Raw genomic sequence first — 27,341 nt, 5'->3', positions numbered from 1 at the left:
TCAACAAATACATAAAAAATTCTCAATATAATGCATGTAAAATCTCAATAAAACCGTGTTGATATTTTCGTGTACTTGTGTTGATATTTGTAATACACTATGTTGATATAAAAACAACACGAAATGTTTGATATGATAACATAATGACGATCTTACCCTTTTGTTGATATTTTGTCTATTATTTATTGAAATTTATAAGATTTAATCTCGTCTACTCATTTTAAAATCTAAGAGTGAAGATTTGGTCTTGCTTTTAGATTATGATGCTATAAGCAATACAAAAGCCTCATTTCTTACATTTACTATTAGCATTTGCTTTTTTTTTTGTGATTTCTAATTTTTAAAACACTTTCTTACATTTGTTATGGGCATGAAATTGATTGATACGTAGTACTACTTTAATTTTCTAACCAATAAAGGAAATTATGAATATCCAATAGTTTACTTGTTTAATAAAAATTAGAAAAGAAACAAATTGGTTGTGGAAAACTAGTTACAATGATCTAGATTATCACATTATTAATATTAACCCCCTATTCACTTACATGATGATCACAATGATCATGTAAGTGACTCGGCACCTACTAATAGTTATAGAGAAAACGTTTTACTACTCTTTTTTCAATGATACTATTTAATTTACAAATCGGTACCTAAGTCCTTGTAGACATTGATTGATATGTACTTAAATTTTTTTAATTATCAAAGGAAATTAGAATTGCTAGAATGTACTTCTTTCACCAAAACAGAAAAGAAAAGCGATTGCGTGTGGAAAATTAGTCATGTATCTCGATTATCACATCCTTCACATTTGCGAAATTGATATAAAGATTAAAACCCAAAAATATCCATTATAACCAAAAAAAAATTAATTCAGTAAACATAATTATGTAACTATCTCTATATGGGCTATTGGGCATTGTCTTTTACGGGCCTCAATTGTAGTATATCCATCACAATATAATATGGGCCCGGCCTTGGAGTGACTACACTACCAAATTATTAAGCCAGTCAAATTTTACGGGCCGAGGCATTGGTCCCATTTTTCATATTTTCAATTTCTAAACGAATTGTAAAAAATAGGTTTTAAATCATTAAATTAAAAAGAAATGAAACAATAAAGAACACTAGTTGTATTTTAAAACAATAAAGAGCTTGACACGCTTATGACGACTAGAGCATCTCCATCCGTGCTCTTGCCAAAGAATATAGATGTGGGCCCGAATCCACTTATATTACGTTTTTTATTCCCTGCGCACGACATCCACATCCATGCTCTTCCGCAAAGACATGCTCAAGGGTTCCACCATTATATTATTTAAATTAAATACTTCAATTACTAAAAACATTTCCACAATATTAAAATGCATTAAAAATACCCGGAATACTATTACAAATTACAAAAAAATTAAAAATTACATAATTAAAATCCTAAAAATTAAAAATTACATAATTAAATTCATAAAATTAAAAAAACTCACTACTCGTAGCCGAATTTCGCCCAAATGGATGATGGATATGTGTATTTATAGATGATTTTGAGATTAATTTTTTTAAAAAATTCAAAAAAATGGTATTAAAACGGCTATATTTTTGGAAATCCGAAAATATATTTTCTAAAATTTTTGTTATTATTTTGGATTTAAAAAAAATGAAAATGCTAACAGCCAATAGAAACGCGCCACGTCGCCTTGTTCAACTGATGTATCGAGCAGAGCTGTGCCGTTGGCAAGAGCATAGCGACGGACATGCCGTGCCCGCGGCACGGACGCCGTCCTTGCGCTCTAACAACTCAGCACTTTATAATATAATAATATTATATTAGTAATTTTTATGGGTTAGTCTTCTTCTTCTTCCCGTATCTGTCGTCTCTGCCATAGATCTTCGTTTTGCTCTGCAATTTTGTACTTTCAGGTAAGTTCAGCCCTTTTAATTATTCCGTTCTCAATAATTTAGTCTTCGACAACAACGTTCATTCATTAAGGGCTTAAGACAATATTTAAAAAATTTCAAAAAAATAGAAGTATGAAAAACAAAAAAAATCGTAAGTGCTTAAGCTTTAGCCTCTCCTTTATTGGGTCCGCGCTGTTTATACCAAAGGAAAATATTATTCTCCCGTAAAAGAAAAAGAAAATATTTTTTCGCCACGTTTCGTTAAAGCAACGGTTGCTCAGCATCGGATGCCAACCCCCTTAGTTGCAAATTTCTTCTGCCACAGTTCTCACTTCTTAGTTGCACTTTGCATTAGGCATACAAACAAACCTATACAGAGAGAGATGGCAGACAAGCCGAGCAGAGGCCTCGTATTGTACGGCAACGGACTGGCTCGATTCTTGAGCCCGGCCCATACTCATCTCAATTCGCTCGCTTCTCGGGCTCTCTGCGGTTTCCTCGCCCTCCCTCATTCTCCTCAATCAGGTACTGATCAATCAATCGCACTTTCATTGCCTGTATATGTGATTTTTTTTATTTAAATTTAACAAGCTGGTTGGATTTTGATTGTTTGGCTGCTGCATTTTCTGTCATAGATTTGGAATTCAGAATTTGAGTGATGATTGTTAGACTGGAAAAATGTTTTATTTGTTCAGTTTTGGAGATAGTATAAAACTCAACTGAACTATGTTGATTTTTTTATCTCTTTCCTAGAAATTATACCGTCTGTATTTTTAGTCAATGAAAAATATTGTCTTGGTTATGACTGAGATAAAAGATTTTCCTTAGAGGGAGAAAGAGAGAGGTTATTTGCTTTCCAGCTTTGATAACGCTAAGATTGTTTACGCAGCTCGTGTTTTGTGTTTTTTCATGTGTACAAGTGTTTAGCTAGGATTTTTTTTCTTGTTTTTTTTTGTCTATGGGAATATTTGCATCTCTTGTGTTTTTGAATGTTGAGTTTGTTTGGGAATTACATTGCAGAAAATGAGGATATGAGGATAGTTAGGGAGTTTGCAGAGTTGCTTGATGCAAACGAAGCATATGAAAGCACGGTGAGATGCAATGTGATATAATCCATGTATGGTATACGTGATGATCTTTTGATGAGATTCGGAAATCTAACAGCCTATTGCAATCCTCTTTTAGGCTGTAAAAGGAATATGTGATTATACACCTCAAGAAAAGTGTGCATTTCCATCTGTAGCAGAGAGGTTTGTTTGTTTAAAGGGATTTCATGGGCTTGATTGATCGATATATAAACTGAATGGATTTTATAAGTCGTTTCTTGATTCCATTTTCAGGTTCATGGGAATGAAGGCGGCTATTGTCACTGACAACTCAAGTGTGGAGTCTTTTGGAGGTATGGTTGGCTTCAAAGTGTTTTCCTGGAAAGAAATATCTGGAAACGATGGTTCTAGTGCTGAGTCATCACATTTGGCTTCCGAGGTTCTGAAACTGCTTGGATTTCAGGAAGGGAAGGAACTGGATTTGGGCATCTTTGAGTTGATTTTCGTTCATATTGGAGCCAACACGAAGATGAATGGGGTCGAGGGCATAGATCTTGTGAACCGTTTGGTTGGTGATTTCTTACACAAGGCATCACCTGGAAGCAATATTGGCTCTAGGTTGCACGTGTCTGTTATTATGAGCTACGGGGCTACTTTGGGTGACAAAGATCTTGAACTCTCAGTTTCAAATGCGGGGAAGAAGGGTGATAGTGAACTTTCGCACCTTTTCCCGCGTCAAAGTTACATGATGAAAGCCGGGAAACCGCGGGAGAATATTCGGTATAAGTTGGTATTTTTGTGATAATATGTTAGTGAGACTAAGGCTATGATGCTAATGCTGAACCAAATCCTTTGCAGGCAGCAATGTCCAATGCTACTAGCCCAGTATCAGCATGCTGTGACACGCGTTGATGCAGTTGAATCATTTTCGTTTAGTGATTTTCTTGAGGTATTCATTTTCATCTATGTTTCCTCGTATTTCTTAAAGAAGCTAAATGAGTTTTGAATACTTGTAGATGATATCTGATTATTGTGTTCTTCCTCGACTGAGATAACTACAGTTCTATGCAATTTGAACATCATGATTTAGTATAATTCTAGTCTAGTCTTGAATTTAGTCCGATTATATAATCTGTTGCAAAATGTACACTAAGCTCAGGGCAAAAAACAGGCATTCTTTACTAGTTTCTGCATGGAGAAAATAAATGACTTTTACTAGTGTTAGATTTTGATGTGTTTAGATTAGATATTAAGCCTTTTCTATGACATTTATCTATAACATTCATCTTTTAAAAAAAAATTCCTCTATATTGAAGATGGTCATTTTTTCTCTGACGCCTACGAACATCCATCTCTCAAGAATTGGCCTATGTATATTATGCATTAAGAAGACTTTATATATTGTTTAAGATGTGCATTTTTTTTATTGCAGAATGGGGGGAACCTCGTTATACCGGTGGATCGATTCTTACATGAGGTAGCCTTCAAGCTATGGAAGGCCCCAAAATATGGTGCTTGAGAGCTCTTCTGCTGCATATCATCAAAACTAACAAGTTCGAAGGCGACTGCAATGAACAAGATTTTACGTTTATCGATCTATAGATGAACTAATGCCAATATTATATTGAACTTTGCAGCTGGTTTACATTATGAGATGATGTGTTGAGGAAAATGGATGAGAATTAGAATTAGTAAAACAATACAAATGTTCACGTTAATTTTTAAATTCTCCGCTATTACAAATCTCCTTTTGGAAGTATTATAATTTCAACATTAAAGATTTAATCAAAATTGCAAGAGTATGAACATCATCTAACAAAACATGTAGTAATGTATGTATAAAACTTTAATATTCAGTCTACCAAAAGAGTATGAACATCATCTAACAATCTAGCATGTTCTTAAAAACATAATTACTCAACAAAAACCAAACCAGAAGTAGGAAAGAGAAGGAAAAGAGAGCTATTATAAATGGCCATCCAACCGCATATACACCCAAGCAGAGCACCGCCATAAACGGCATGAAAGATCTCAGCACTGAGAGGCCGTCGACCCACCTCCCCTTGGCCAGCACGAGAGCTGCCACGTTGACCATGTTCCAGCTCATTGAGCCCTCATAGCTGACCCGATTCAGGCAGTCCGCGACAAACGAGTGGCAGTTGCAGGTGAAGATGTTATAGGACCTGTTCTCAATGTGGCGCCCGCTGGCCTGGATAGCATCGTCCCATGTCATTGCCGTCCCAAATTCTGTGTGCACGTATCGGTGCTTGCATCTGTGTTCCGCGAGGTTGGGAGGGAAGCAGCACTGTTACAAGAAAATTCACATGAAAGCAGAGCTCATCAACCACTAGCACGGAATGTGTTTGAAGGTGGGGTACCGTTTTTGAATTTTTTTTTGAGAATCGACTCGTGCCTTTGTCTACGACAACTGCACCTTGTTGCAGAAGTTTCTATTTAAACTGAGACAAGAACTCTTTGAGTTAGCTTAAAGAGAATTTGGTAGAGATATTATACCTGCTCTCGATCCAGTTGAAGGTATCTGGCAACAGGACCAAATGCAAAGTCGTTGACATTGATGAGGTTGGAGCCGGAGAAATCTATGATGGTGCCATCCTCCTTGCAGATCCCGACATGTCCTATAAAAGGCGCTAACCATGAGACGATGGGCAGAGGTGTCCAGACGACACAACATGGAAATCTTGCCTTCTTAGGATCTACTTCCTCCAGTGGCCAAAACTCGTGCTCAATAGTCCTGGGACGACTAACCCTGCTTTCAACGTCCTTGGCAAGATTAATTTCCATCGGAAGAAGTTCTCCTGCAGACGATACTGCAGTCCCAGTTAGTTCCTCGTCAGATAGCATTCTCCAGGGATGTGCTAGAGTTTAAGAACAGAAGAACATTACGTCAAATCAAGAGTCAGCTGTATCACATACGGCTGTAAAGTTTTTTAGTATACAAGGAGAAAAGTGATATTTCAATAAAGAATGTAAAAGGAAAAAGCACGAAAACAAAGATCTTGGCAATGCAATAATTCCTTTTTAGGTTAAGGCGGCTGAAAAACATGGATAAAGTGGGTATATACAATTGCAGGGTTAAATGGAATTCAAGAATCTGTTATATCAATGAAATTCCGTTTCAGCTGGTTCATCCAAACATACGTTGCCATGAACTAGCACACGTGTCAATTTCAACAATCGACAAACTAACAACATGGAATGGAATGGCGATATGTAAATGCAGGGTTAAATGAAATGCAAGAACTCGAGTTAATGGACAATTACACGTGTCAGGTGTCATGTGATATATAAATGCATGGTTCAACGAAATGCAAGAACTTGAGTCAATGGGCAATTACAAGTGTCACTTTTTATCTAGTCGACAAGGAATCATGAAATATGATATCTCTTTGGCCTAACAACCATACAAAAACACAATGGCATATGTAAAGTGAAACTTTTATGATGTTATGGGAGTATGACAGTCTCCGTATCTGAAAATACCTATTCATTCTAATGCTAAAAATAGCCTTTAGAGTTGGAGATCGCAAGATTCAGGAAAAATTCTTGCAACTTGCCATTTATAATCTTTACTTATGACCTGAATGACTCTTAACCACTATCATTAAACAGCATTAGCAATGACTGCTCGGTTCAGATGGATGTCTATCATTTGAAGGCATGCTAATGCTAATGTTTATAAAACAACAAGATGCTAATTGAACACTGCATAACATCACGCAACCTTTAGATGCTCCCAATCCAACAAAGCTCATTGAGCTCCCCCTTCAACATAAAACAGTATTTTCCTATAACACTCTTATATGGAGTATCTTTAACACACTCTTTAGCATTTTAAGGAAAGGGCAATACACAGATGAGCAAATTTAACTTTAATTATACAATGCTTGCACCTCTCAAATAATAACAAAATGCATCATTTAATATTATAGTCGAATTACCTAATCACACACATTCCACATTGAGAGCTAGAAACACAAAGATCGATACAATCAAGTAAATGCCAATAAAAACACAGCAAAAGAAAGAGTTTATGAAAATGATAGTAATTCATAATTGCAGATGCCTTTGTTATTGAAGCAGAAACCATCGAACTGCATTGTTACATTTATCACCTAGAAAATCAGTTCCAATTTAAGCAATCAGGCAAATTATTGAAAAAACAACAATCTGAGCAACTCTGAGCTGGAAGATTCCAAATAAAAGTCCAACACACAAACAAAAAGAAAGAAAAACAGTAGAAATTCCTCATACTAACTGCATTGAAGATTCAATCTAGCAGATGAAATAGAAATGAACAATTTAAGAAAAGAATTTAGGGCGGAAAAAATACTAAAAAAAACGCTACAGCAGTCGGCAAAAGTACCTGTTGAAGGAATCTAAAGAGCATAAACGATTAAAATCGAAAGTGTTTTAGGAAATGAGAAGGTCGAAATGATCAATTGAAAGAAACGGAGTTTGATGTAATGAGTTTGTTGGAGAAAATATCAGAGATTTAGAGAGATAGAGATGAAGGGAAAGAGAGTTGAAAAGAGCGCAGGTGCATGAACCTCAAAACTCAATATCATTTTATATACTAACTAGTACTACTCTCTCCTTCAACGGTGGACCCCACAGTGTTATTTCGTTTGACCATTCTATCCCTACCCGTTTACCTCTATTTTACTACTAGTAACTTTTGTTACTTTGATTATTTTCTAGAATAAATTTTAAAGGGTATGAAAAAAAGAGGGATCGCGATCGACAAAGGAAATTTTAAGAGGGTTTGTTAGTTTGATTAAAGGCTCGTGATCGACAAAGGAAATTACAATTTTTAGATCTTGAAAAATAACATTAAAAACACGAAGCTATTAGATATCCGATTAGTAAAAACAGCATGCATATGTGCATGGGGATCGCGTATGAAGGGACGGACGTAGGCGGGTACCAAATTTCATCAAGTATATGTTCACTATCAACATTGTTCTTAGTTTTAAATTTCAAAATACACAAAAGCAGCTGTGACACTAGAAATCAGGGGCCGTGGATTCACCGCCACAAAAGGCCTCGGGCTCGAAGTTCCTGGCGGACTCATCGTTGTAGACCCCCGGAATGGCTCGCCCTCCTGGCTCCGCTGGGGGAATGAAACCGCGCTTTTGGCCGTCCGAGTTAACAAGGGGAACTATACACATTAGCAATGATATTCCAAGAAAAACAAGTGTGTTTTTCAATCTACCAAGTACAGGTTTCACCTATTCAAATAAATTAATTTGATTATAAACACTTTTATAGAAAACCTAAAGATTTCACGACAGAATTAGATTTTTTTTTTCTATTTCATTTTTGGTAATTTTTGTGTGTGTGGAGGAAGGCTTACTGAAAATGAGCCAAGGAGGCGATCACGAGCCAAAACTTCAGCAGTTTTCACCCAAATCTGTTACACAAAAAGTAGATAATATAAACAAATCATTAGTGATAAAATATAGTGTAACAAAACACCATTTTCGACCTATTTTTCCATAAAACAGATTTCATGTATGATGTATCAAAGTATCAAGTAAATGAAACTAGAAAGAGAAGTCATACTTGACATACCATACTAATTTATTGAAAAATATTGTTATATAAGATTAAATGACATTTATTTATTTATATGAAATTAAGGTCACAACATAACATGTTTGTGGGCTTCTATATATAGCTCAAATAAATAAATTTCAGACAACTAATAATTGAAAGAAAAATAAATACCTGGCCATCATACCATCCTGTCTCCTCATCTGCCATTCAACAAATATAAAATCAAACAATCATTAATAATATTCCATTCAATTTGACTAAATCAATTTTAAAAAATATAAATGCGTCAGAAAAAGAATTAAAAAAAAAAACTAACATTCAACAGTAGCACTGAGAAGCCTGTTTCCCACATAGGCCCAGCCCAAATACATTCTCACAACAGCAAGAATCACGATAAAAAGCCCACTACCAACGCAGCCCATAGCGAGTTTAATGGGCTCGGATTTGGGCCCGATCGACCCGAACCAGGAAACGGGAAGGCCCACGAAGATGGCGAAGCAGGCGCCGACCGCGAACAGCCTAGAAGAGTACTCGACGACGTCGCTTGACGCCCATGAGAAGGGGAAGGAGCTAGAGAGAGAGTGGAACTCGTTGATTGGCTGCTGCTCTGGTGGGACCGGGCAGTCTGTGTCACGGGGGTTGTTGTTGTCGTCATATTTGGATGATGAGGAGGGTATTTTGGGGAAGGAATTGTGGTGGCGGCGGCGGCGGTGGGTGGAGGGGAAGGAGAGAGGTGGTGGTGGAAGTGGTTTTAGAGACAGAAAGGAGTTGATGGCCATTCTCTCTCTGCAATTTTTGGAGTTTTTTTTTTGGTTTTGGATAATTTAGTTAATTGGGAAAATGTTGTGGTATACAAGAATAGAAAAGAAGGATTGAAGCATGACAAAGTATTTTGGAACTTAATTATAGTCTTGCCATGATTTCTTGTAAAATAAATTGAAGTATAGGATGAATACAAAATATATCAAGTTATTGATTGACATAAAAATAAAAAGTTGGAGACTGATATTGAAAATCTAAAAAGTTTGTTTGTAATTAAAATTTGTTCTTGACGTAAATACCCGAATACACAATATTTCCCACTCAAAGATTTATTAAAAAGCTACTCCATATGATTACATTAGTGAACCAATAACAAATTACACAAAATAATACTTTTTCCGTCTCCCGTCCCACAAGAGTATGCACTCTCGGTTGATCACGAGTTTTAATACACAATAGACAAAGCAAGAGAAATCAAAAGAAAAACTAATTAAAGTATTATAAGTATAAAATGAGTCCTACCTCGTTAGAAATAAAAAGTTACTCCATTCGTCTCACAAAATATATCACACTTGTGAGACGACACGATATTTTAGGAGATTTTGTTTTATTTGTTAAATAAAAAGAGAAAATATAATATTTATATTATTGTGAGAGAACTTTTTCTAAAAATGGAGATGTGACATCTTTATTAAGACAAACTAAAAAGAAAAATGAGACATTTTTATGGGACGGAGGGAATATAAATTAAGAAAGTGCATACTAGACGGACTAAAAAATAAAAAGTACATACTTTTGTGGAAAGAGTTATTATAACATTAGAAAGTGCATACTAGACAAACTAAAAAAGAAAACACCAAATTTCTCTTTCTTTTACCTTCCGTTACTTTATATTCCTTCTGTCCCCTATTAAATGATCCCATTTTCTTTTTTTTTGTACCAAATTAATTAATACCCTTACTTTTTACTACTTTTGGTTAGACCTCATCTTCTACTAACTCATTATACATATATTTTATGATATAAAAATAGGTCTCACATTCTACTATCTTTTTCCACTCATTTTTCACTATATTACTTAAAACTTGTGTTAAATCAACCGGTTCCAATTAATGAAGTAGTGAGGGAGTAGTAAAAGAACAACAAATTTCTCTTTCTTTTACTTTCCATTATAACAAACTCTTGTCGAAGTACAAACTGCAGATACCCGATTTTTACATTTGCTATTTCGAGGATCTCAACAGAGACTCAAAAACTCCCTTTTATGTATCTTGTATATTTATTTATGAAGTTCTCACGAATAGATGACGATAGCTACATTGTTTTTCAACTTAAAAACATGAAGAGAGACCCTTATCATTTTCACTCTCATGTTTTTAGGACTAGACAAATTTGAAGGACCAAGCTTTGCTCAACAGAAACTTACTAAAGTTCTTCCCCAACTGCACACTTTTGTGCCAACATTGAAATTGAGGACTTAATGAATCAGCTGCGTTCAGTTCCCACTTTGAATGAACCAACACTTCCCAATTCAGCAACTTTCCAGCAATGGCCTAGGTCCGGAAGAATTCTTTAATTTTATAGACTTCTGCTCAAACTGGCTCTTCAAGTCCAGAGACGAGCGAGCAGCCAGCTACTGCTACAACGGTTTTACGCACACTGAGGCGCTGCAGACACTTGAGGCGGGTGATAATCTGTGCAAAAGAAGGGCGTGCCTGTGGATTTCTGCACGAGATGGAGCCTCCGAGTCAATTTCATATGAACGATCAAGGAGCTGTAATTGGCCAAGTCAGTGACTTACCTATTCCAACAGTCACTTATTATCTCGGCCACCAGGGGATCAACCGTGGGGGGGATATCGAGGTGCCTACTCTGGAATCCAACGGCTCCAACCACTTGCATTGAGTTCATCTCTGTCCATGGCACGCGCAGAGTTGCCAGCTCCCACAGTATGACTCCAAAACTATATACATCGGATCTGTCAATTCAAAGAAATGGACCTTTATTAGTGAGATTCAGGACAAGACATCAGTTACTCAAAGTTAGAGGGAGATTATGAAACTCACTTCTCATTGGATGGTTCATTTCTCAGAACCTCCGGGGCCATCCATTCTGCCTGCACATCCCAAAAAATTCAAATATTTTCAGCACTTCATAAGAACCAAACTTCAACTTTTGTCATTATGATTTTAATCTTATCATGCATTACCGTTCCAGCTGCAGACTTTGAAGATAAGAAAGTATGGTGCTGCAGGCGAGACATACCAAAATCGCACACCTGATAGGTTGTGGTGGAGAGAGAATGTTAAGAGAGAAAGGGGAAAATTCAATGTCAAAATATACGGAGTTGTATTAAACATGAATCAAACCTTGACAGCCCAATTTTTATCAACAAGGAGATTTGGGGTCTTCAAATCTCGATGCACAATGATAGGATGGCTAGTATGCAAGTAATTCATTCCCTTGGCCTGCAAAGGATATGCATGTTAGCACATGTGAAAAAACCTAATAGAAGCTGTAAATGCTGTATAACTTATTGACCCCATACCACATCAAGGGCCATTTTTAATCTCCTTTTTTCGTCTATTTGGATATTTGGTCGGTGCAGCAGCTTATATAAACTACCCCTGCAAGTAAAATAGGGTTTATAAGAACTAAGTAAACTAAGCCCAAGAAATTAACGAATAACTGGAAAAAAAAAACCTTGGAAGGAATTCAGTCAATATGGACATATGAGGGGGGCGTGTCACAGCTCCCATGAAAAGGACCACGTTTGGATGTCTCAGCCTTAACATGATCTCAATCTGCAATGGGCAACTAAAAGGATTTAATAATCAAAGATGAAGAGGATCAGAAAATCTTCAACGCACATATACACACAGCACGATCTTCCAAAGAACCCCTACCTCGCATTTGAATTGTGCAAGTGCATCTCCTGAGATATCTTGTTTCATAAACCTCTTCACTGCAACTTCCTGTCATGAAACCAGAGTCGCAATGTAAAAACTGGTACTGCTGCCAAGTACAGCGACAGTAGACAAGAAACACACACTTCAAAATCAGAAACAGCAAAATCTCAAAGTGCTATACAACCCACCAAAAAACAACACACACACACACACACACACCATGACTCGGAAGGAAAAGAAAAGGAAAAGAGCCCCCATAGTAATTTTCTTATTAGCACAATCATTAACCCCATATCAGATAACTAGAATTATTAACCTACCGTGCCATTCCATTCTGCTCGATAGACCTCACCGTATGAACCTGCAGAAGGAACAAGAAAAGTTAGAACAGGCAGTTTGAGAAATACTGCAATTAAGCATATATAATATCCCAGTAGAAATCCTTAGCATGCAACAAAAGACATTTAGAATCATGCATAACAAAGCTGATTCATTACAAATGTGTAAAGAAACAAAAGTGGTTTATTACTCAAAGGTGCACTTGAATAAAGCATAATTTTGTACACAAACACAGGGAGGAGGCCAGCTGAAGGTGATCTTTGTGCAAGAAAACACGCACTACAGGCACAACGCTCTATTTGCATAAATTTCAACAAGGAAAAATGAAATATACAGCTAAAATTCTTACCAATACCAATACGTTCACCAATCTGAAGATCCTCCCAGAAAATTTCGGCAACTCCATTCAGCACAGGTTCAATTTGCACATTATTTCCAGAAGTTTCAACATCTCTGCTGCTTTCATAAGATATGTTCAACAACTGTTGTCCAGAGAGGGGTATAAGTGAGTGTTCATTTTCACAGCATTCAACTGCATGATCCTGATCATCCACCCTATCCCATATTGGCAGTTCATTGCGTTCCCCTACCTGATCTTCTCTAGAACAATTCCTGGTTGAAGAAACCTGATCTTCTCTAGAATTGTCCTTCAGCGGAAGATATAGATCTTCAACATTATGCTCCAACTGCTCTGTCAAAATTATTCCTGCAGATCTCCTGCCTCTTACATTTGAGTGGAGGGAAACCGCAGAAGGTGCACTTGAAGTACTGGGTTTAGGTCTTTCATCTATACAAAAGGTATCCAGACTCCCTGGAAGCGTACCAATATTCCTTGCATCTAACTCAAAATTTTGAGGATGGGCACTAGGTACCTCAGTGGGAATGAGTGTGCCTGGAGCACCCATTAGATCAATGATGTATTCGCTGCACCAAAAGAGAAACAGAAAGTCTATTTATCAACTTATATTGTTTGCAGTCATCAAAGACCTAGAGTATAGCAATAATCACAGACCTAGTTGATTTCTCATGCATTATTTTAAGCCAGCCAAGATTAACAGGAATTTATTTAACAAGATGATTTTGCAGGTGTAATTAGATGAAGAAAGGAGAGGACAGTTCAATATATTCAGCATAGTTATGACTTAAGTGAACCCAATTTGAAGTCCTAATTCAGACTCGGCGAGGAATTATGTACAAAAGGAAAGACTATCTGCAAATTCATATACTATGCCAACATTTCAAGCAGACATAGGCTCACACTGCATACAGTTACAGTCTTCACTGCAACCAATTCAATCTCATTTGAGACCCAACCCATGTACTACCTCAAGGAACTACATACAATCAGATCAGACAACTACTGCCAATATCTGTTAGCAAAAGGAAGATTGATTTGAATCCATCAATGGCTGACTGCGTCACTGCATTCAGTTTTGTGTGTGTGCGTTTTTTTTTTTTTGGGGGGGGGGTTCAAATTGAAGTCATGGAGTGAGGGTAGAGGTGAGAGGAGGGTGCTAATTTTAATTCCAGACTTCATAAACCAAGCATCATAGTAAGAATGCTTCCCCTCGTATTCCCTAGTCTGTTTACTCTTTAAAAAACAATTGAAACAAGTGGAAAATGCAGAACTAGTGTATAAGCAAGTCAATTACCTTCCATCCGCTAATTTGATCAAGTTCACTGCTCCTTCGTCAGTACCAGTATAGTAACTGCCTTTGACTAGCTTGCATGGAAGACTGACCTTATCAGCAAGGACCTAGAAGAAACTAATTACAGTTATGGTTCTTCCTTATGCAGTGTGGTGCAAACATTCATTGAAATTACGTTATTACATGCTAAAAATAAGTGCTTAATCGACATGACAGCCCCAAGCAAGCATACATGATCGGGAGATCTTGCTACCTTAAAGAGTAAGGCCCTTTGGCGGGAATGGCCAACATCAAGTGAGCCAAGGGGAAGGATGACCGAATTCAAATAGGCTCGTAACTCATGGTTCCTTGCCCTCCACCTTCTGAACATTTCTTCAACATCACTAACAGGACCTCCCATTCTTTCAACAATAAGGTCGGCAATTTTTTGAACTAGAAAACTTGTACTCAAGGTCTTGTCAAGCGCCTGGGATTCAACAAACATATAAAACACTCTTTCTTCAAGTTTACGGAGTTCCACATCATCTGCACGGTTGACTAGAACCACCTCACACCCCACATCTTCCAAAGGAGAAATGGCTTTAAGTTCCATCAGTGATGGCATTTTCTTTGGGACCACCAGGGATGAATTGATTCCACAAACATCATAGAATCCATCTATAACCTTTTCACCATAATTTATAACATTGCAACTCTGCATCATGCCATCACAAGAAACAAAGTCCTAATGAATCATCAGTTTACTAAAAGATAAAATGGGAGCTACATAGAACACACAAAATAAAAGAAAATTTTGACAAGCAGGTTCATCATGGTGCAATGCATACCAAAAGTCTAACTTAGGACTACTTAGTTCTTGATGGAGCAATGACACAAATCTATATCGTGATGTGTCTTTAATTAATTTATTTGTTTACATCACGTGTATCCAAAATGACATTATAACCAGGACCCCCAAATTTGCAGACATTCCAACACTCCCAACAACATACAAGGCCAAACAAATATTACTTGCAAATCCACAATCCATACAGAAAGAATTCCCCCGTAACTAAGTCACAACCTAAAACTCCAGCAGCTCTCCCCCACAAAAATCTAAATTTCACAACCGAACCCCATAATTCCTGCCCACCGACACAGGCAATCTATCCAAAATGGGGCAAAACACAAGAAAACATCTAGTAAACGATGTACCCAAAATCGGAGCGACAAGGATTCCGAGAGGTTCTGAGAAGGCGCATAACCGAGGCTAATCTGCTTAGCGACGTTGATTTGAGCAGTTTCCGGGTCAACGCAATTCTGACCCGGATCGGAAACGCTTATTGCCAGCGCCAATTGCATCTGAAACTCCTCCTCGAAGAAACTGATATTGCTATTGCTCGAATTGCCACCCGAAGACGACGACCCCGTCGGAGGCACCTCGGAAGACGGAGATGTGGAGGTCAATTGCTGAGACGGCGCCGTTTGAGATGAGGGAACCAGCGCAGGCGGCCGCACTTGGTTGTGGTGATCGCCGATGTGAAGCTTCCGGAAAAAGTGTTTCACTTTGGACATTTTCGTCGCCTCTCATCGATCGGAGAAAAAAATCTGATAATTTACAGTAATACACAGTAGAAGCCGAAAGATTACGATGTCGAATTCACTCTAATTGATCGACTTTATGATTAGGGTTTGAGATTGAGAATGGGGAATTTGATTTCGGGGGTGCTAAAATGCGCGGCGGTAGGTAGAGAATAAGGTGAGAAGAGGTTTAAACTGCGCATTTGGTGTTAGACGTCATCGTCAGCTAACAAATAGCCAGTTGGTAATAAAATTAACTGAAGACTGTTTCCTTCCCTCCAACTAACTACGAATATATTTAGTACTATTATTTTTAATGTGTTAATAGTTTTTTGAATTATTTATGTGTCAAAAGAAAATTAGATTTTGTCGAGTACTATTAATTATTTTTACACTAAATAAATGCTGGTTCAAACAAAATCGTATTCAAAGTATATTGAAATACTACTATATGAAATTGCATTTATGAAAAAATAACGATTTTGTCAAGTTAAATAAAAACTAACAATGTTGTGATGCATTATTTAATGGATGTTACAAACTTATATTTATATCGTACAAAATAAAAAATATTGATATTAATTGATAAAATAAGGCATTTTAGATTTCACGGAGTATGAAATAATTGGTACTCCTCCTACTATATTTTAATGATTTTTCGTCTTTATAATGCCACGAGTCTTAAAACATCAAACATCTCCTTTTTGTTCTACTATAGTGTTAGATGAAAATATGGGCTTGTCATGTTTTTATTTATTACATTTAATTTCCTGCATGAAAACAATATTTGATTTCTAATAATCCTTTTTATAACTTTTAAATAGTTTATATCTTTTATTAATATTATCAATAGGCATTATTTCATGACGTTTTTCTAAAATAATGATAATTTAGACATTAAATATATAAAATTCTTAGAATGAAATAGTTCAACCACAATAATAGAATACGAATTCAATTGCAAAATAAAATCATCCAAACAACCACTACATATTTGACATTATAAATTTCATATCTACCCTTACCTACCATTTCCTCGTATCACATATTTGAGTCACAAAAACAAATGTCTTGAACTTTTAATATAAATCTAAAATTATTTACATCCTAAAAGTATTTAATTATTTTCCTACATGAAGGAAGTTATTTAAAGTATGTAACTGCAGAATTAAGAAAAGAAGTTGTAATTACAGCAAGAGACAGAGTTGCAATGATAAGCAACAGTGGAAATAGAAGAATGTATGAAAACAGTGCCAACTTGAACATAAATATTGTTTATGTACAAGAACATAAAGCAGAGTTTGTAGTGATATTGCATTCTTTTAAAAGGAACCTTGCAGCCTTAAGCAGAAGCGGCAGCCGCCTCCTCCGCCATCTGTGACACTGGGAGGAGGGTGCAGATGAGGTTCCGGTCCCCATAGACGTTGTCGACGCGCCCTGAGATACGAAGAGTCTCCCAAGTTTAGTAAGGCAAGACAAAGTAGAGAAATGGGGTAAAACTATGTTAGGGAAGTGTCGTTTCGACTTAGGGGTGGGCATCTGGATTTTGTTCGACTGAACCAGTTAAACCGTGCACCGGGTTTTTTGGTTCGAACCGACCAAAAGTGTGTATTTTGATGGAAGTTGCATACAAGATTATATCAGTAGATCGATTCAAGCATCTCACCTGTGGTTGGCCAGAACTTGGCATTCTTGAGCCACGGAGCGGGGAAGGCTGCATATTCTCGTGAGTAAGGCTTAGTCCAGGCGTCAGCCATGAGCAACGAGGGCGGGTGAGGTGCGCTCTGAAATCGCATCATTGTGATCAGTCATGTTTGAAAGCAAGTAAACAACAGACGCATCAAAAACTGTGAAGGCTAAGAAGGCGTAGCTGGAATACCTTGAGCACATTGTTGTTGATGTCGGCTTTTCCTTTTTCGATCAATGAGATCTCTTCCCTGATAGAGATGAGAGCGTCGCAGAACCTGTCTAGCTCAGCCTGCAAACAACAAGGAGGATGCTATGAAAAATTCTTGTTTGTTGGAAGGAATGGTAGATCTACGTTGTTGTAGTGAGCTTGCTTTGTGTTACCTTGCTCTCACTCTCAGTTGGTTCAATCATGAGCGTTCCAGGAACAGGCCAAGACATTGTGGGAGCATGGAATCCGTAGTCCATCAGACGTTTGGCAACATCCTCGGGCTCGATCCCAGCAGTGTTCTGCAGCAACCACCACTTGCAGTATAAGGAAGTGATAAATGGCGCACAGCGCGTGAATGGCATTATTAGTGTTCAAGACACGAACCTTAAAGCCTCTTAAATCGATGATGAACTCGTGGGCGCACGTTCCATTGACTCCACGGAAGAGAACGGGGAAATCCTTCTGTTGATCAAGAAGCAAAACATCAGAGCTATGGCATATATTTCTTTGGGGACGATTGTGTGATTGAGATAACAAGCATGAAACGGGAAAGAAAGTAGAGTGAACAAACGAGACCTCCAAACGCTTGGCCATGTAGTTTGCGTTCAAAATAGCAATCTTTGATGCATCAGTTAGTCCCTTCGATCCCATCATGGCAATGTAGGTGTAGGATATAGGTAAAATGAGAGCCGAGCCCCACGGCGCAGCAGAGATAGTCCCAAGTGGTTGAGATTGCTCGGGTGCTGGTAGGCCTCCGGTGGCTATCTGCAGCACAAAAAAGAAAACCGATACAGAATCAGCCACGACTGCATTCAGACACACACACATACACATATCGATGCATATTTCACTGCAACTGTATTTCTGCATACCACTGGATGTGATGGTAGGAACGGTGCAAGGTGTTTCTTCACTCCAATAGGCCCCATACCAGGTCCGCCTCCACCGTGGGGAATACAGAATGTTTTGTGGAGATTGAGATGGCAAACATCAGCACCAATGAAGCCCGGACTAGTCAAACCAACCTGTAGGCACAAAAGACCGATCATCAGAAGCAAAGAACAAACACTGTGCAAACCTTCTGAGTTATCAATATAAATATACCTGAGCGTTCATGTTGGCTCCATCCATGTAAACTTGTCCACCATTGTCGTGGATTATTTTGCAGATCTCGTCAATGCCTTCCTCGTAGACTCCATGAGTCGAAGGGTACGTGACCTGGAATTCAGCAGAGTTTATCAACACTAGAATCAATTGCAAATTCAAAGAAGAGCAACAAGACAATCCTTACCATAAGAGCAGCTAAGTTGTTCTTGTTCGCCTCAGCAGCCTTCCTTAACTCTTCAATGTTGATGTTTCCCTTGGAATCAGTTCCAACAGCCACGATTTTCATCCCACACATAGCTGCACTTGCAGGGTTCGTTCCATGTGCAGAGACTGGAATGATGCATACATCACGGTGGTGGTCTCCTCTCGACTACATTATAAGTTAACCAGAAACCGGCATTACTAATGGTGGATTGTGATGTGACAACTCAAAGTAAAGGAATTTTTCAACTCTCATTTTCCAAGTATAGCAATTTAATTAAGAACAATTTTAATTAATTTTCTACATTATAATTACAGATAAAAAGTAATACTATCACTTTATTATTACCCTGTGATACGCTCGAATAACCATCAGCCCAGCATATTCTCCAGCTGCACCGGCGTTGGGTTGTAGAGAGAACGAATCAAAACCAGTGATCGTACACAATAGATCACCCAAATTCTTGAACATTTCCTGTGAGAAGAAACAACAGTTTAGAGGAATCCTTAGAACTTCCTAACAACGAGCTTATGTATTTTACGAATACCTGGTAACCAGCAGCCTGTTCCGTGGGGGCAAAAGGGTGAATGTCCGTGAAGGCAGGCCATGTTACCGGCATCATTTCTGTCGTTGCATTCAATTTCATCGTGCAAGATCCCAATGGAATCATGCTGTGGCACAATGAGAGATCCTTTGACTGAAGTTTGTAGATGTATCTAAGAAGCTCATGCTCAGTGTGGTACCTACACCAACCGGTACAGAAATAGTTACATCTAACCTTACAAAGACAAGCTCAAACCGCAGATATTTCAGTAAAATGTCCATACGAGTTGAATATTTGGTTCGTTAGAAACGGGCTCTGCCTCACAAGTCCTGAAGGGATCAAGTTCTCAACCTCTGATGCAATAGATGCAGCAGTGAATGGCACCTGATGAAACACAATTGCTCAAGTTATGATAAAAATACGAGAGGCTACAAAACACATCCCGAAAGATATACACTTGTACTTACAGGCTTGCCGGATGCAAAGACGGCAAACAACTTGTCCACATCTTCCAATGTAGTTGTTTCATCAAAAGCAACAGTTATCTGAGAGACAAAAGTTATATGATTACTCACAATCTGTAACAATATACGATAAAAAACTTAGACAGGCAACGCTTACAGTGTTCTTGTCGACAACCCTCAAATTTATTTCATGCTTGTAAGCAGCATCAGCAATCGCCTTTGCATCTCCACATTTGACCTTCACTGTGTCGAAGAACGGAAGGCTCTGAACTTCTACAGTCCCGAGCTTTTTCAACCCAGCAGCAAATGTTCCAGCCAGACCATGTACCCGTTGAGCAATATTCTTAAGGCCTTCCGGTCCATGGTAGACAGCATACATAGCAGCCATGTTGGCCAGCAAAGCCTACAATCGTAACATATCCATATTTCCATCATCATAAAATCTGAGCATAGTTTTTCACACACACATTCCCACCTTTCATATTTGATTCAAAAAACATACTCATAATACTAAGATTGGACCATGTTAACCAGAAAAGCCTAAAACATAACAGAGCCATATTTCTTCATAACAACACCCAAACAAAGTGTTTTTATACACACACACTGCCATATTTCCTATTAGAGTCAACACAAATTATTGAATTCAACACCAAAATAAAGCCAAATTGGATTAGCTTAGTTCATCACGTTCCTATTAAAACCACCATCACTACTTCTCAACTTACACTACTGCAAGCCTGCAACATGATTTCACAAACACAAACAAATGAGATTCAATTCACCAAAAAACACACTCACTTGAGCAGTGCAGATGTTGCTAGTAGCCTTGTCACGGCGGATATGCTGCTCCCTCGTCTGCATAGCCATCCGAAGAGCAGGCTTCCCTGAGGAATCAACACTGACACCAATAATCCTCCCCGGCATCATCCTCTTATACTCCTGCGAGGTAGCCAAGAACGCAGCATGGGGCCCGCCATACCCCATCGGAACTCCAAACCTCTGAGCCGACCCCACCACAATATCGGCCCCCAACTCACCAGGCGGCTTCAGCATTGTCAGGGCCAGCAAATCAGAGGCCATCACAACCTTCACACCACTTGCGTGAGCGTTCTTGATGAACTCCCCGTAGTCCAGGACCTCCCCCTCGGTCCCCGGATACTGCACCAGCACGCCACAGACATCACCGGAGCTGTAATCAATGTCCTTAACATCGGAAACAACGACCTTGAGATCGAATCCATCAGCCCTAGTCTGGCAAATATCGATTGTCTGAGGGTGACAATTGCTAGCGATGACAAAGGTCTTCTTCTTCCCCTTGGAGATGTTGTTGCACATGGCCATTGCCTCAGCAGCGGCAGTCCCTTCATCGAGGAGGGAGGCGTTGGACATGGGCAAGGCGGTGAGGTCAGTGATGATGGTTTGGTAATTGAGCAAAGACTCAAGCCTCCCCTGTGAGATCTCAGCTTGGTAAGGGGTGTATTGAGTGTACCAAGCTGGATTCTCCATGATGTTTCTCAAAATCACAGGAGGCACAAACGTGTTGTAATAACCCATTCCAATGAAGGATTTGAAAATTTTGTTTTTGGAAGCTAAATCCTTCATGTGCTCGATCATCTGAGACTCTGTCAAGCCCTCGTCGAAGATCGAGAACTTCATGACGTCCGCGCGGATGGATTTGGGGACGGTGGCGTCAATCAGGGAATCTAGGGTTTCGAATCCGACGAATTCGGCCATTTTGGACTGGTCCTCCGGCGTGGCGGAGTTGTGGCGGCGGGGGAAGGTGTCGCTGGCCTTGAGAGCCTCGACGGAGATGGAGCGGGTGCCGATGAATTGGGCGAGGTTCCGAGAATAGAAGCGGTGGTTGACGGAGGAGGCATTGGCGCCGCCGGGGACGACGCTGGGGGAGAGGGAGGAGATGTAGCGCGAGGATTTGTGCAATGGCTGCTGCTTCGATTCGGAGACGAGGCGGCGGAGGATGGCTCTGTTCGCTAGCTTCCTCGCGCGCTCCATTTCTAGAGAGAGAGGGAGAAGAGGGAGGGAGATTCAATCCAAGCAAAACGGAGAGTTTTAGCCTGTGTAATAAGGTAAGGCTGTGAGCTTCTGCTTCTCTCACTAAAAAAGATTTTTTTTTTTTTTACTGTTACTGGAAAAGGGAAAATAGGTAGTTGAGATGTACTACGATGACGTGGCAACAACTTGGGGAAAACGACGTAGTTTGTGTTGTGCAGCCCACTGGATTCTGGTAAAATAATCTAATCTTTTGTGTTTGAAAATATTTAAAAAAAAATTAAAAAAAAGTGCAGCTTGAGTGTTTGATTGATAAATTGTATGGAAGGGAATGAGTGGGAGAGGATTGAAATTCAGTGGATCAAAATAATGTGGTTATTATGGGAGTTTTTATTTTTGCATGGCAGAACCTCTTTCACATTTGGCTTATCTTGAATTTTGTCCTCACAAATGTATGGGGAGTGAAACGATTTTTTTAGCCTCATACAGTTTAGAAGGATATTGTGCATAATAATTAGGTTAATTTGATTAAATTGAGCTTATATAATTCATTTCAACTCGACTATATTTATGAATTTAACATAAAACTCATATACCATGATAATAATACAAACATTAACATATATGAGCACTTAAATTCGAAGTCGTAAATGTTTTTCTTTTTCCTAGCTATCTATGTATGCGTTAATTTTGCAATACTCCAATAATTTGTAGGTGGAACTCATTTATTAAATCTGCACTAAAATGACATAGTTTAAGTATTGATATTTGATAGGCAAAAATTGATGTATATTTAAAATTTTATAAAATGTGATTCGGTGATATAATCCATTTTTTTTTCAAATATCACACTATCCTAAATTTCTGATAAATTTGTGTATAAATAACCATTGATAAATTCAAATTTGTAGCCAACCAATAAAGATCAGGCTGCCAAGTCATTTTATTTTGTATATTAAAGGAGTATATAAGGCTGAGTAATTTGGGATCCATTTTATTCAATCTACATTATAATACTATGACATCATTGTTATGGGCGTCTAGTACTCAATTTTATAAAGTATTCAAATCCTATTGTTACAAATTTGGTATTACCTCCTAGATATCGACACATATATTGAAACAAAATAATGAATTATACTATAATGCTGAAATTCAGTAAAGACGTTATGCTTCTCTCATAAATGCAGTCAATAAAACTAGACAACACGTGGCAGTCCCCGGAGTTGATGAGGATAATCTGATGTTAAATCTGGGCCCTACGATCAACGACTGATTTTATAATAGTTGGTGAAACTTTTATAAAGAAAATATACTGTATTTATTAGTGTCTTTCTTATATAGAAAAAGAAAGTTATATCCATGTAAAATGTGGATATAGTAGCTATTTCATTTTTTTTACAACCTCGTGACCTTAAGTTCACCATAACTCTTGCTGCTAACTGCGCTACAGTATGTTGGTTCTAGCAATTTTCTTTTATTGAATGAGTATAATTTGGAATTTCTATTATTATACATGCCCTTGGTTACTAGTACTCAGAGTGCTCTCTAAATTTATAAATGTATGTTTTAAAGTTCTCCAAATCTAAGTACTAGTAATATTTTTTTCCAAAATTATTACTATTCAAGACTTACAAAATGCTTTTGCCATCTTTCCCTCTAATAATGAAGCTTTGCTTGAATATTTAAATATTTCTTGACTTATACTGCATGTAGTCGCAGACATTTGTGGATTAACAAGTAGGGAGTCTTATATTAACAATTTTAAGATTCAAACAATAATTATTTTATTCATTAATCCAAGTATATTTAATTACTGCGAGTTGGACTATTCATACACACACAAAAATGCTACTAAAATCAACATACATCAGCATCTGTTTCCACTGATTAATCCCAAATAATTTGTATATATCGATCTCTTTTCTGTGAAAAGAAAAAAACATGAAGAACCCTGTGATAAAGATGCTGTTTTTACAGCTCATTTAGATTGGCTATGGAATTGGAGTTAGAAGCGTTGACCAAGATGAGAAGATTCTTGATGAACAGCCCTACAGATCAGCATTCCATTTCCAACCACCTAAAAATTGGATGAATGGTGAAATTTTTTTACTAATTTACTCACCCTTTTTATTGTCACTGTGATCCTAATCTTGCTTTTTTGTGGTGCGGCGTGATTCTGTGACTTCGAGCTGTAAAGATCCAAATGGTAAAGTTTCTACTCAACTTTATGTTTTCAATCACTTTTTTATAATGTTGATTCAATATTTCTGTTGATGTTGATGCGATATTTCTGTTGTGGGAGAGAAGATCAAAAATATGATAGCCCATCTTGGTATTAGTATAGCCTTTACATGCTTAAAATTTGGACTTTGAGCAGTGAATTTACTCAAAAGAATTTAATTTTTTTTGGCTAAATTGATCCAAGAATAGTTTCTTCAAAGTCTAAATACAAATGCTCTATTTTGTGCCTCTTTCTTAAAATATTGTAGTATGTAGTTTTGTATGAAAATGTGATTCCCAAATGAACTCAGAGGCCTGATTCAGACAACCAGTTGTGTCTTTTTTGAAGTTATAAAGGCCTAATTTAGACAACTTATGTCTTCTTTATGTTAACTTTCTCTAGCTAATGTTCGTGTTGCATCTCGTGTTTCAGTTGCTACTGTCATCTTTGTTCTTATGTATCATCCATCTTCTAAAGACACAGTAACTCTATTTGTTGATGTTAGCTCGTTATGGCTATGGTTCGTTTTTACATCTAGCGTTTCACTACACAACAGGACCTATGCTCTACAATGGAGTCTGCCACTTGTTCTGTCAATACAATCCATATGCAGCTATATGGGGAAACATTTCATGGGGGCATTCGGTTTCTTACAACCTCGTCGACTGGATCCATCTTGAGCCTGCCCTCAATCCAACAGAGAAGTATGACATCAATGGCTGCTGGTCCGGTTCAGCCACTCTTCTTGCAGGGGAAAGCAAGCCCGTGATTCTTTACACAGGCAGTGACTTTTTAGGGCAACAAGTTCAAAATCTTGCAATGCCTAAAGATTTGTCTGCCCCCCTTTTGAGAGAATGGGCGAAGTCTTCACATAACCCTTTGATGCTTCCGGTTGAAGGCATCGATCCAGACTTTTTTAGGGATCCCACCATGGCATGGCAGGGTCCGGATGGCTCTTGGCGTGTGCTTGTGGGGAGCCAGGTTGGAGGCCATGGGTGCGCACTTTTGTATAGAAGTCGTGATTTTGTGAAGTGGAAGAGGGCTAGTGGGCCTCTCCACGAGTCGAATAAAACAGTAATGTAAGAGTGTCCTGATTTCTATCCTGTTGGTGATGATGGTAGATATGTGTTGAAGGCGAGCTTCAATGATCACGACTACTACGTACAAGGGAGTTATAATGCTGAAACGGACGAGTTTGGCGTTGTTGGGGTTGATTTCATGGACGATGTGGTGCAGCTGAGGTACGATTATGGTGTGTTCTATGCTTCAAAGATGTCCTACGATGATGCCAGGAAACGAAGGATGTTGTGGGGGTGGGTGACTGAGGCTGATGATGTTGAGCGAGGGTGGTCTGGGTTAATGGTAAATAGTGTTTTTTTACGTGTAATGAAGCTTGAAAAGGGCATGATCTCAAGAGTGCTTCTCTCTCTTTGCAGTCATCTCCAAGAAGTGTTTTGCTTGATGAAGATCAGAAACAGTTGATACAATGGCCTATAGAAGAAGTTGAAGAGCTTCGTGGAGAAAAAGTAGCATTAGAGAACAAGGAGATCGAAAGTGGGAGTGTGTTGGAGATTGGAGGCATCACAGGTTCACAGGTGTAACTACTTGCGTGTTTAATTTCATCGCATAACACAACAAGATACGTATGATTTTAATACCATGTAAGAGGAACAATTTGTTGTCTGTGATCTATGGCATAGGCTGATGTAGAAGTCTCATTCCGTGTTCCAAATCTGGAGGGGCGTTGAGCTGATCGATGGAGGATTGCTCGATCCACAGATGCTCTGCAGACAAAAGAATGCATCAGTGGAGGGAGTGTTTGGACCCTTTGGGTTGCTAGTCTTGGCCTCGGACAACTTGACTGAGCAAACTGCTCTGTTTTTTCGGGCTTTTAGGCAAAACGAGAAGCACGTTGTTCTCATGTGCAGTGATCAGATCAGGTACATCAGTACATGAGTAGTTTCCTGTTTCATGAACTGCAATAAAAAGATTGATGTGTTTCTGACCTGCAAACCACAATATATCCAACAGATCTTCACTGCAGACTCGGGTGAAAGAGGCGATTTTCGGGTCGTTTCTTGATGTAGATCTTGATCAAGAAATCTCCCTAAGGACTCTGGTATGTTGTTTGATAATCACTCTCTATAATATTGGATTTGAAACAATTGATAGTTTTGCTGTTTTTTAGTTTACATGTTGGTGTTCTCTATTCCCTCCAAGAGCCCTTTGTGCCAATGTTATATTCGGGCCGGTTTGGGTTCGCTGGGGTTTTTTTATGGGCTACTAAAAAGCACGGTCAACCTTCCCAAATACAAGCTAGTTTACCCTAGGCCACAAGTTCGATGCTCGAACTTTGAGGCGAAGCCGTCCAACCAACCACAAGTCCATCGAGCCAATTCACTTTCTCGATCTTATGGATACATAGCTCGTCCCGCTCATCTTTTTGGGGTTTGACAGCACCTAATCTCGTATTTTATGACATCATCATAATACACGTGACATAAATATGGAGAGTTTTGGCGGGAAAGGGAAGAGCTGCATCACTTCTAGAGTTTATCCAAAACTGGCAATTTACAACAACTCCCACGTCCACGCATTTAACAAAGGCTCGAAGAGTGTCATGATTTCGAGGCTCGAGGTTTGGAGCATGTCGAGAGCTCGACTCGTGCAAGTTCACACTCGGAGAAAGCCCTCATTTAGCTGAGAGGAGAACATGAACGCGAAAGGTCGTGTTCGCGTTACATCTCGTAATTTCATAATCATCTTACTTTGGCATCATTCAAGCGATTGTTATTTCATTATATCCATTGATGGTGCTCTTAATGCTGTGTAACAAAGCTATGGTAATAATCTGACAAAAGTTAATTATTCTTTGAAAAAGAATATCAAATATTTACGGCTACCATTTCCAACTTTATACAATAGAATCTCTTAAAACACTTTGAATCTGATTCATTAAACTGAATACTCCTAGTTAAAACTTTAAAATCATGTCGAATAATAAATAAATAGATAAAGTGTGATAAATATTACTCCTTCCCAATATTTGTATCCGACGTGGATTTTTCATCTACCGCCATGCCTACTTTTTAAATGTTATTATATCAATAATTTTAACTTTATCCGACGTGATTCGGCTCCCTCTATCCCTCTTTTTT

General features: G+C 38.3%; 5 protein-coding genes and 1 pseudogene across 9 annotated transcripts; 2 read left to right on the top strand and 4 right to left on the bottom strand.

Moving 5' to 3' along the window:
• The first annotated feature begins 1,847 nt into the window (after positions 1–1,847).
• LOC121744508 lies at positions 1,848–4,665 on the top strand. Its single transcript, XM_042138064.1, has 7 exons — positions 1,848–1,914; positions 2,249–2,418; positions 2,914–2,984; positions 3,079–3,143; positions 3,234–3,719; positions 3,798–3,888; positions 4,372–4,665. The coding sequence occupies exons 2-7, from the start codon at positions 2,277–2,279 to the stop codon at positions 4,456–4,458; spliced, it is 942 nt and encodes a 313-aa protein (XP_041993998.1). The 5' UTR covers positions 1,848–1,914; positions 2,249–2,276; the 3' UTR covers positions 4,459–4,665.
• An 87-nt stretch (positions 4,666–4,752) lies between these two features.
• LOC121744510 (protein REVERSION-TO-ETHYLENE SENSITIVITY1) lies at positions 4,753–7,515 on the bottom strand. 3 transcript variants are annotated; one of them, XM_042138070.1, is made up of 3 exons: positions 7,324–7,515; positions 5,454–5,755; positions 4,753–5,244 (listed from the first exon to the last, which is right to left on the bottom strand). In XM_042138070.1, exons 2-3 carry the CDS (start codon positions 5,739–5,741, stop codon positions 4,822–4,824), a joined length of 711 nt encoding a protein of 236 aa, XP_041994004.1. In that variant the 5' UTR covers positions 5,742–5,755; positions 7,324–7,515; the 3' UTR covers positions 4,753–4,821. The 3 variants fall into 3 exon arrangements, with proteins under 3 accessions (XP_041994004.1, XP_041994002.1, XP_041994003.1); XM_042138068.1 differs by having other exon boundaries at positions 5,454–5,815; positions 7,324–7,514; XM_042138069.1 differs by having other exon boundaries at positions 5,454–5,767; positions 7,324–7,514.
• Positions 7,516–7,873: 358 nt separating this feature from the next.
• LOC121744509 (uncharacterized protein ycf36) lies at positions 7,874–9,434 on the bottom strand. Of its 3 annotated transcripts, none has more exons than XM_042138066.1 (4): positions 8,833–9,434; positions 8,688–8,716; positions 8,314–8,370; positions 7,874–8,118 (listed from the first exon to the last, which is right to left on the bottom strand). In XM_042138066.1, the coding sequence occupies exons 1-4, from the start codon at positions 9,293–9,295 to the stop codon at positions 7,930–7,932; spliced, it is 738 nt and encodes a 245-aa protein (XP_041994000.1). In that variant the 5' UTR covers positions 9,296–9,434; the 3' UTR covers positions 7,874–7,929. The 3 variants fall into 3 exon arrangements, with proteins under 3 accessions (XP_041994000.1, XP_041993999.1, XP_041994001.1); XM_042138065.1 differs by having other exon boundaries at positions 7,874–8,188; positions 8,833–9,432; XM_042138067.1 differs by having other exon boundaries at positions 7,874–8,089; positions 8,833–9,430.
• A 980-nt stretch (positions 9,435–10,414) lies between these two features.
• Positions 10,415–15,962, bottom strand: LOC121745098 (probable serine/threonine-protein kinase SIS8). The gene is made up of 13 exons (XM_042138879.1): positions 15,370–15,962; positions 14,429–14,869; positions 14,179–14,282; positions 12,876–13,450; positions 12,508–12,548; positions 12,185–12,253; positions 11,982–12,082; positions 11,827–11,905; positions 11,648–11,746; positions 11,488–11,556; positions 11,345–11,394; positions 11,080–11,256; positions 10,415–11,003 (listed from the first exon to the last, which is right to left on the bottom strand). The coding sequence occupies exons 1-13, from the start codon at positions 15,727–15,729 to the stop codon at positions 10,871–10,873; spliced, it is 2,298 nt and encodes a 765-aa protein (XP_041994813.1). The 5' UTR covers positions 15,730–15,962; the 3' UTR covers positions 10,415–10,870.
• A 941-nt stretch (positions 15,963–16,903) lies between these two features.
• Positions 16,904–22,054, bottom strand: LOC121745096 (glycine dehydrogenase (decarboxylating), mitochondrial-like). Its single transcript, XM_042138878.1, has 15 exons — positions 20,751–22,054; positions 20,107–20,352; positions 19,953–20,030; positions 19,769–19,869; positions 19,489–19,684; positions 19,290–19,415; positions 18,924–19,109; positions 18,737–18,850; positions 18,505–18,657; positions 18,209–18,397; positions 18,017–18,094; positions 17,806–17,931; positions 17,615–17,713; positions 17,402–17,519; positions 16,904–17,172 (listed from the first exon to the last, which is right to left on the bottom strand). Exons 1-15 carry the CDS (start codon positions 21,960–21,962, stop codon positions 17,078–17,080), a joined length of 3,117 nt encoding a protein of 1,038 aa, XP_041994812.1. The 5' UTR covers positions 21,963–22,054; the 3' UTR covers positions 16,904–17,077.
• A 78-nt stretch (positions 22,055–22,132) lies between these two features.
• LOC121744578 lies at positions 22,133–27,085 on the top strand (annotated as a pseudogene).
• The last annotated feature ends 256 nt before the right edge of the window (positions 27,086–27,341 follow it).

Source organism: Salvia splendens, chromosome 8 (genome assembly GCF_004379255.2).
Source record: "Salvia splendens isolate huo1 chromosome 8, SspV2, whole genome shotgun sequence".
Lineage (NCBI taxonomy): Eukaryota > Viridiplantae > Streptophyta > Magnoliopsida > Lamiales > Lamiaceae > Salvia > Salvia splendens.
The sequence above is the reverse complement of the archived record's forward strand: the minus strand, read 5'-3'. Positions and strand labels throughout refer to the sequence as shown.

Excerpts from the sequence above, each read along its gene's own strand:
- LOC121744508 (XM_042138064.1), top strand. The coding sequence starts at position 2,277 with ATGGCAGACAAGCCGAGCAGAGGCCTCGTATTGTACGGCAACGGACTG. Across the intron at positions 3,144-3,233 it reads TTTCCATCTGTAGCAGAGAG|GTTCATGGGAATGAAGGCGG; the intron begins GTTTGTTTGTTT and ends TTCCATTTTCAG. Across the intron at positions 3,720-3,797 it reads AAACCGCGGGAGAATATTCG|GCAGCAATGTCCAATGCTAC; the intron begins GTATAAGTTGGT and ends AATCCTTTGCAG.
- LOC121744510 (XM_042138068.1), bottom strand. The coding sequence starts at position 5,801 with ATGCTATCTGACGAGGAACTAACTGGGACTGCAGTATCGTCTGCAGGA. Across the intron at positions 5,245-5,453 it reads TTCAACTGGATCGAGAGCAG|TGCTGCTTCCCTCCCAACCT; the intron begins GTATAATATCTC and ends TTCTTGTAACAG.
- LOC121744509 (XM_042138065.1), bottom strand. The coding sequence starts at position 9,295 with ATGGCCATCAACTCCTTTCTGTCTCTAAAACCACTTCCACCACCACCT. Across the intron at positions 8,717-8,832 it reads TCTCAGTGCTACTGTTGAAT|ATGAGGAGACAGGATGGTAT; the intron begins GTTAGTTTTTTT and ends GTTGAATGGCAG. Across the intron at positions 8,371-8,687 it reads CAGGATGGTATGATGGCCAG|ATTTGGGTGAAAACTGCTGA; the intron begins GTATTTATTTTT and ends TTTGTGTAACAG.
- LOC121745098 (XM_042138879.1), bottom strand. The coding sequence starts at position 15,729 with ATGTCCAAAGTGAAACACTTTTTCCGGAAGCTTCACATCGGCGATCAC. Across the intron at positions 11,747-11,826 it reads TAAAAATGGCCCTTGATGTG|GCCAAGGGAATGAATTACTT; the intron begins GTATGGGGTCAA and ends TATCCTTTGCAG. Across the intron at positions 11,395-11,487 it reads CAAAGTCTGCAGCTGGAACG|GCAGAATGGATGGCCCCGGA; the intron begins GTAATGCATGAT and ends TGGGATGTGCAG.
- LOC121745096 (XM_042138878.1), bottom strand. The coding sequence starts at position 21,962 with ATGGAGCGCGCGAGGAAGCTAGCGAACAGAGCCATCCTCCGCCGCCTC. Across the intron at positions 17,932-18,016 it reads TCGATTTAAGAGGCTTTAAG|AACACTGCTGGGATCGAGCC; the intron begins GTTCGTGTCTTG and ends TGGTTGCTGCAG. Across the intron at positions 17,173-17,401 it reads CAAGTTCTGGCCAACCACAG|GGCGCGTCGACAACGTCTAT; the intron begins GTGAGATGCTTG and ends TTCGTATCTCAG.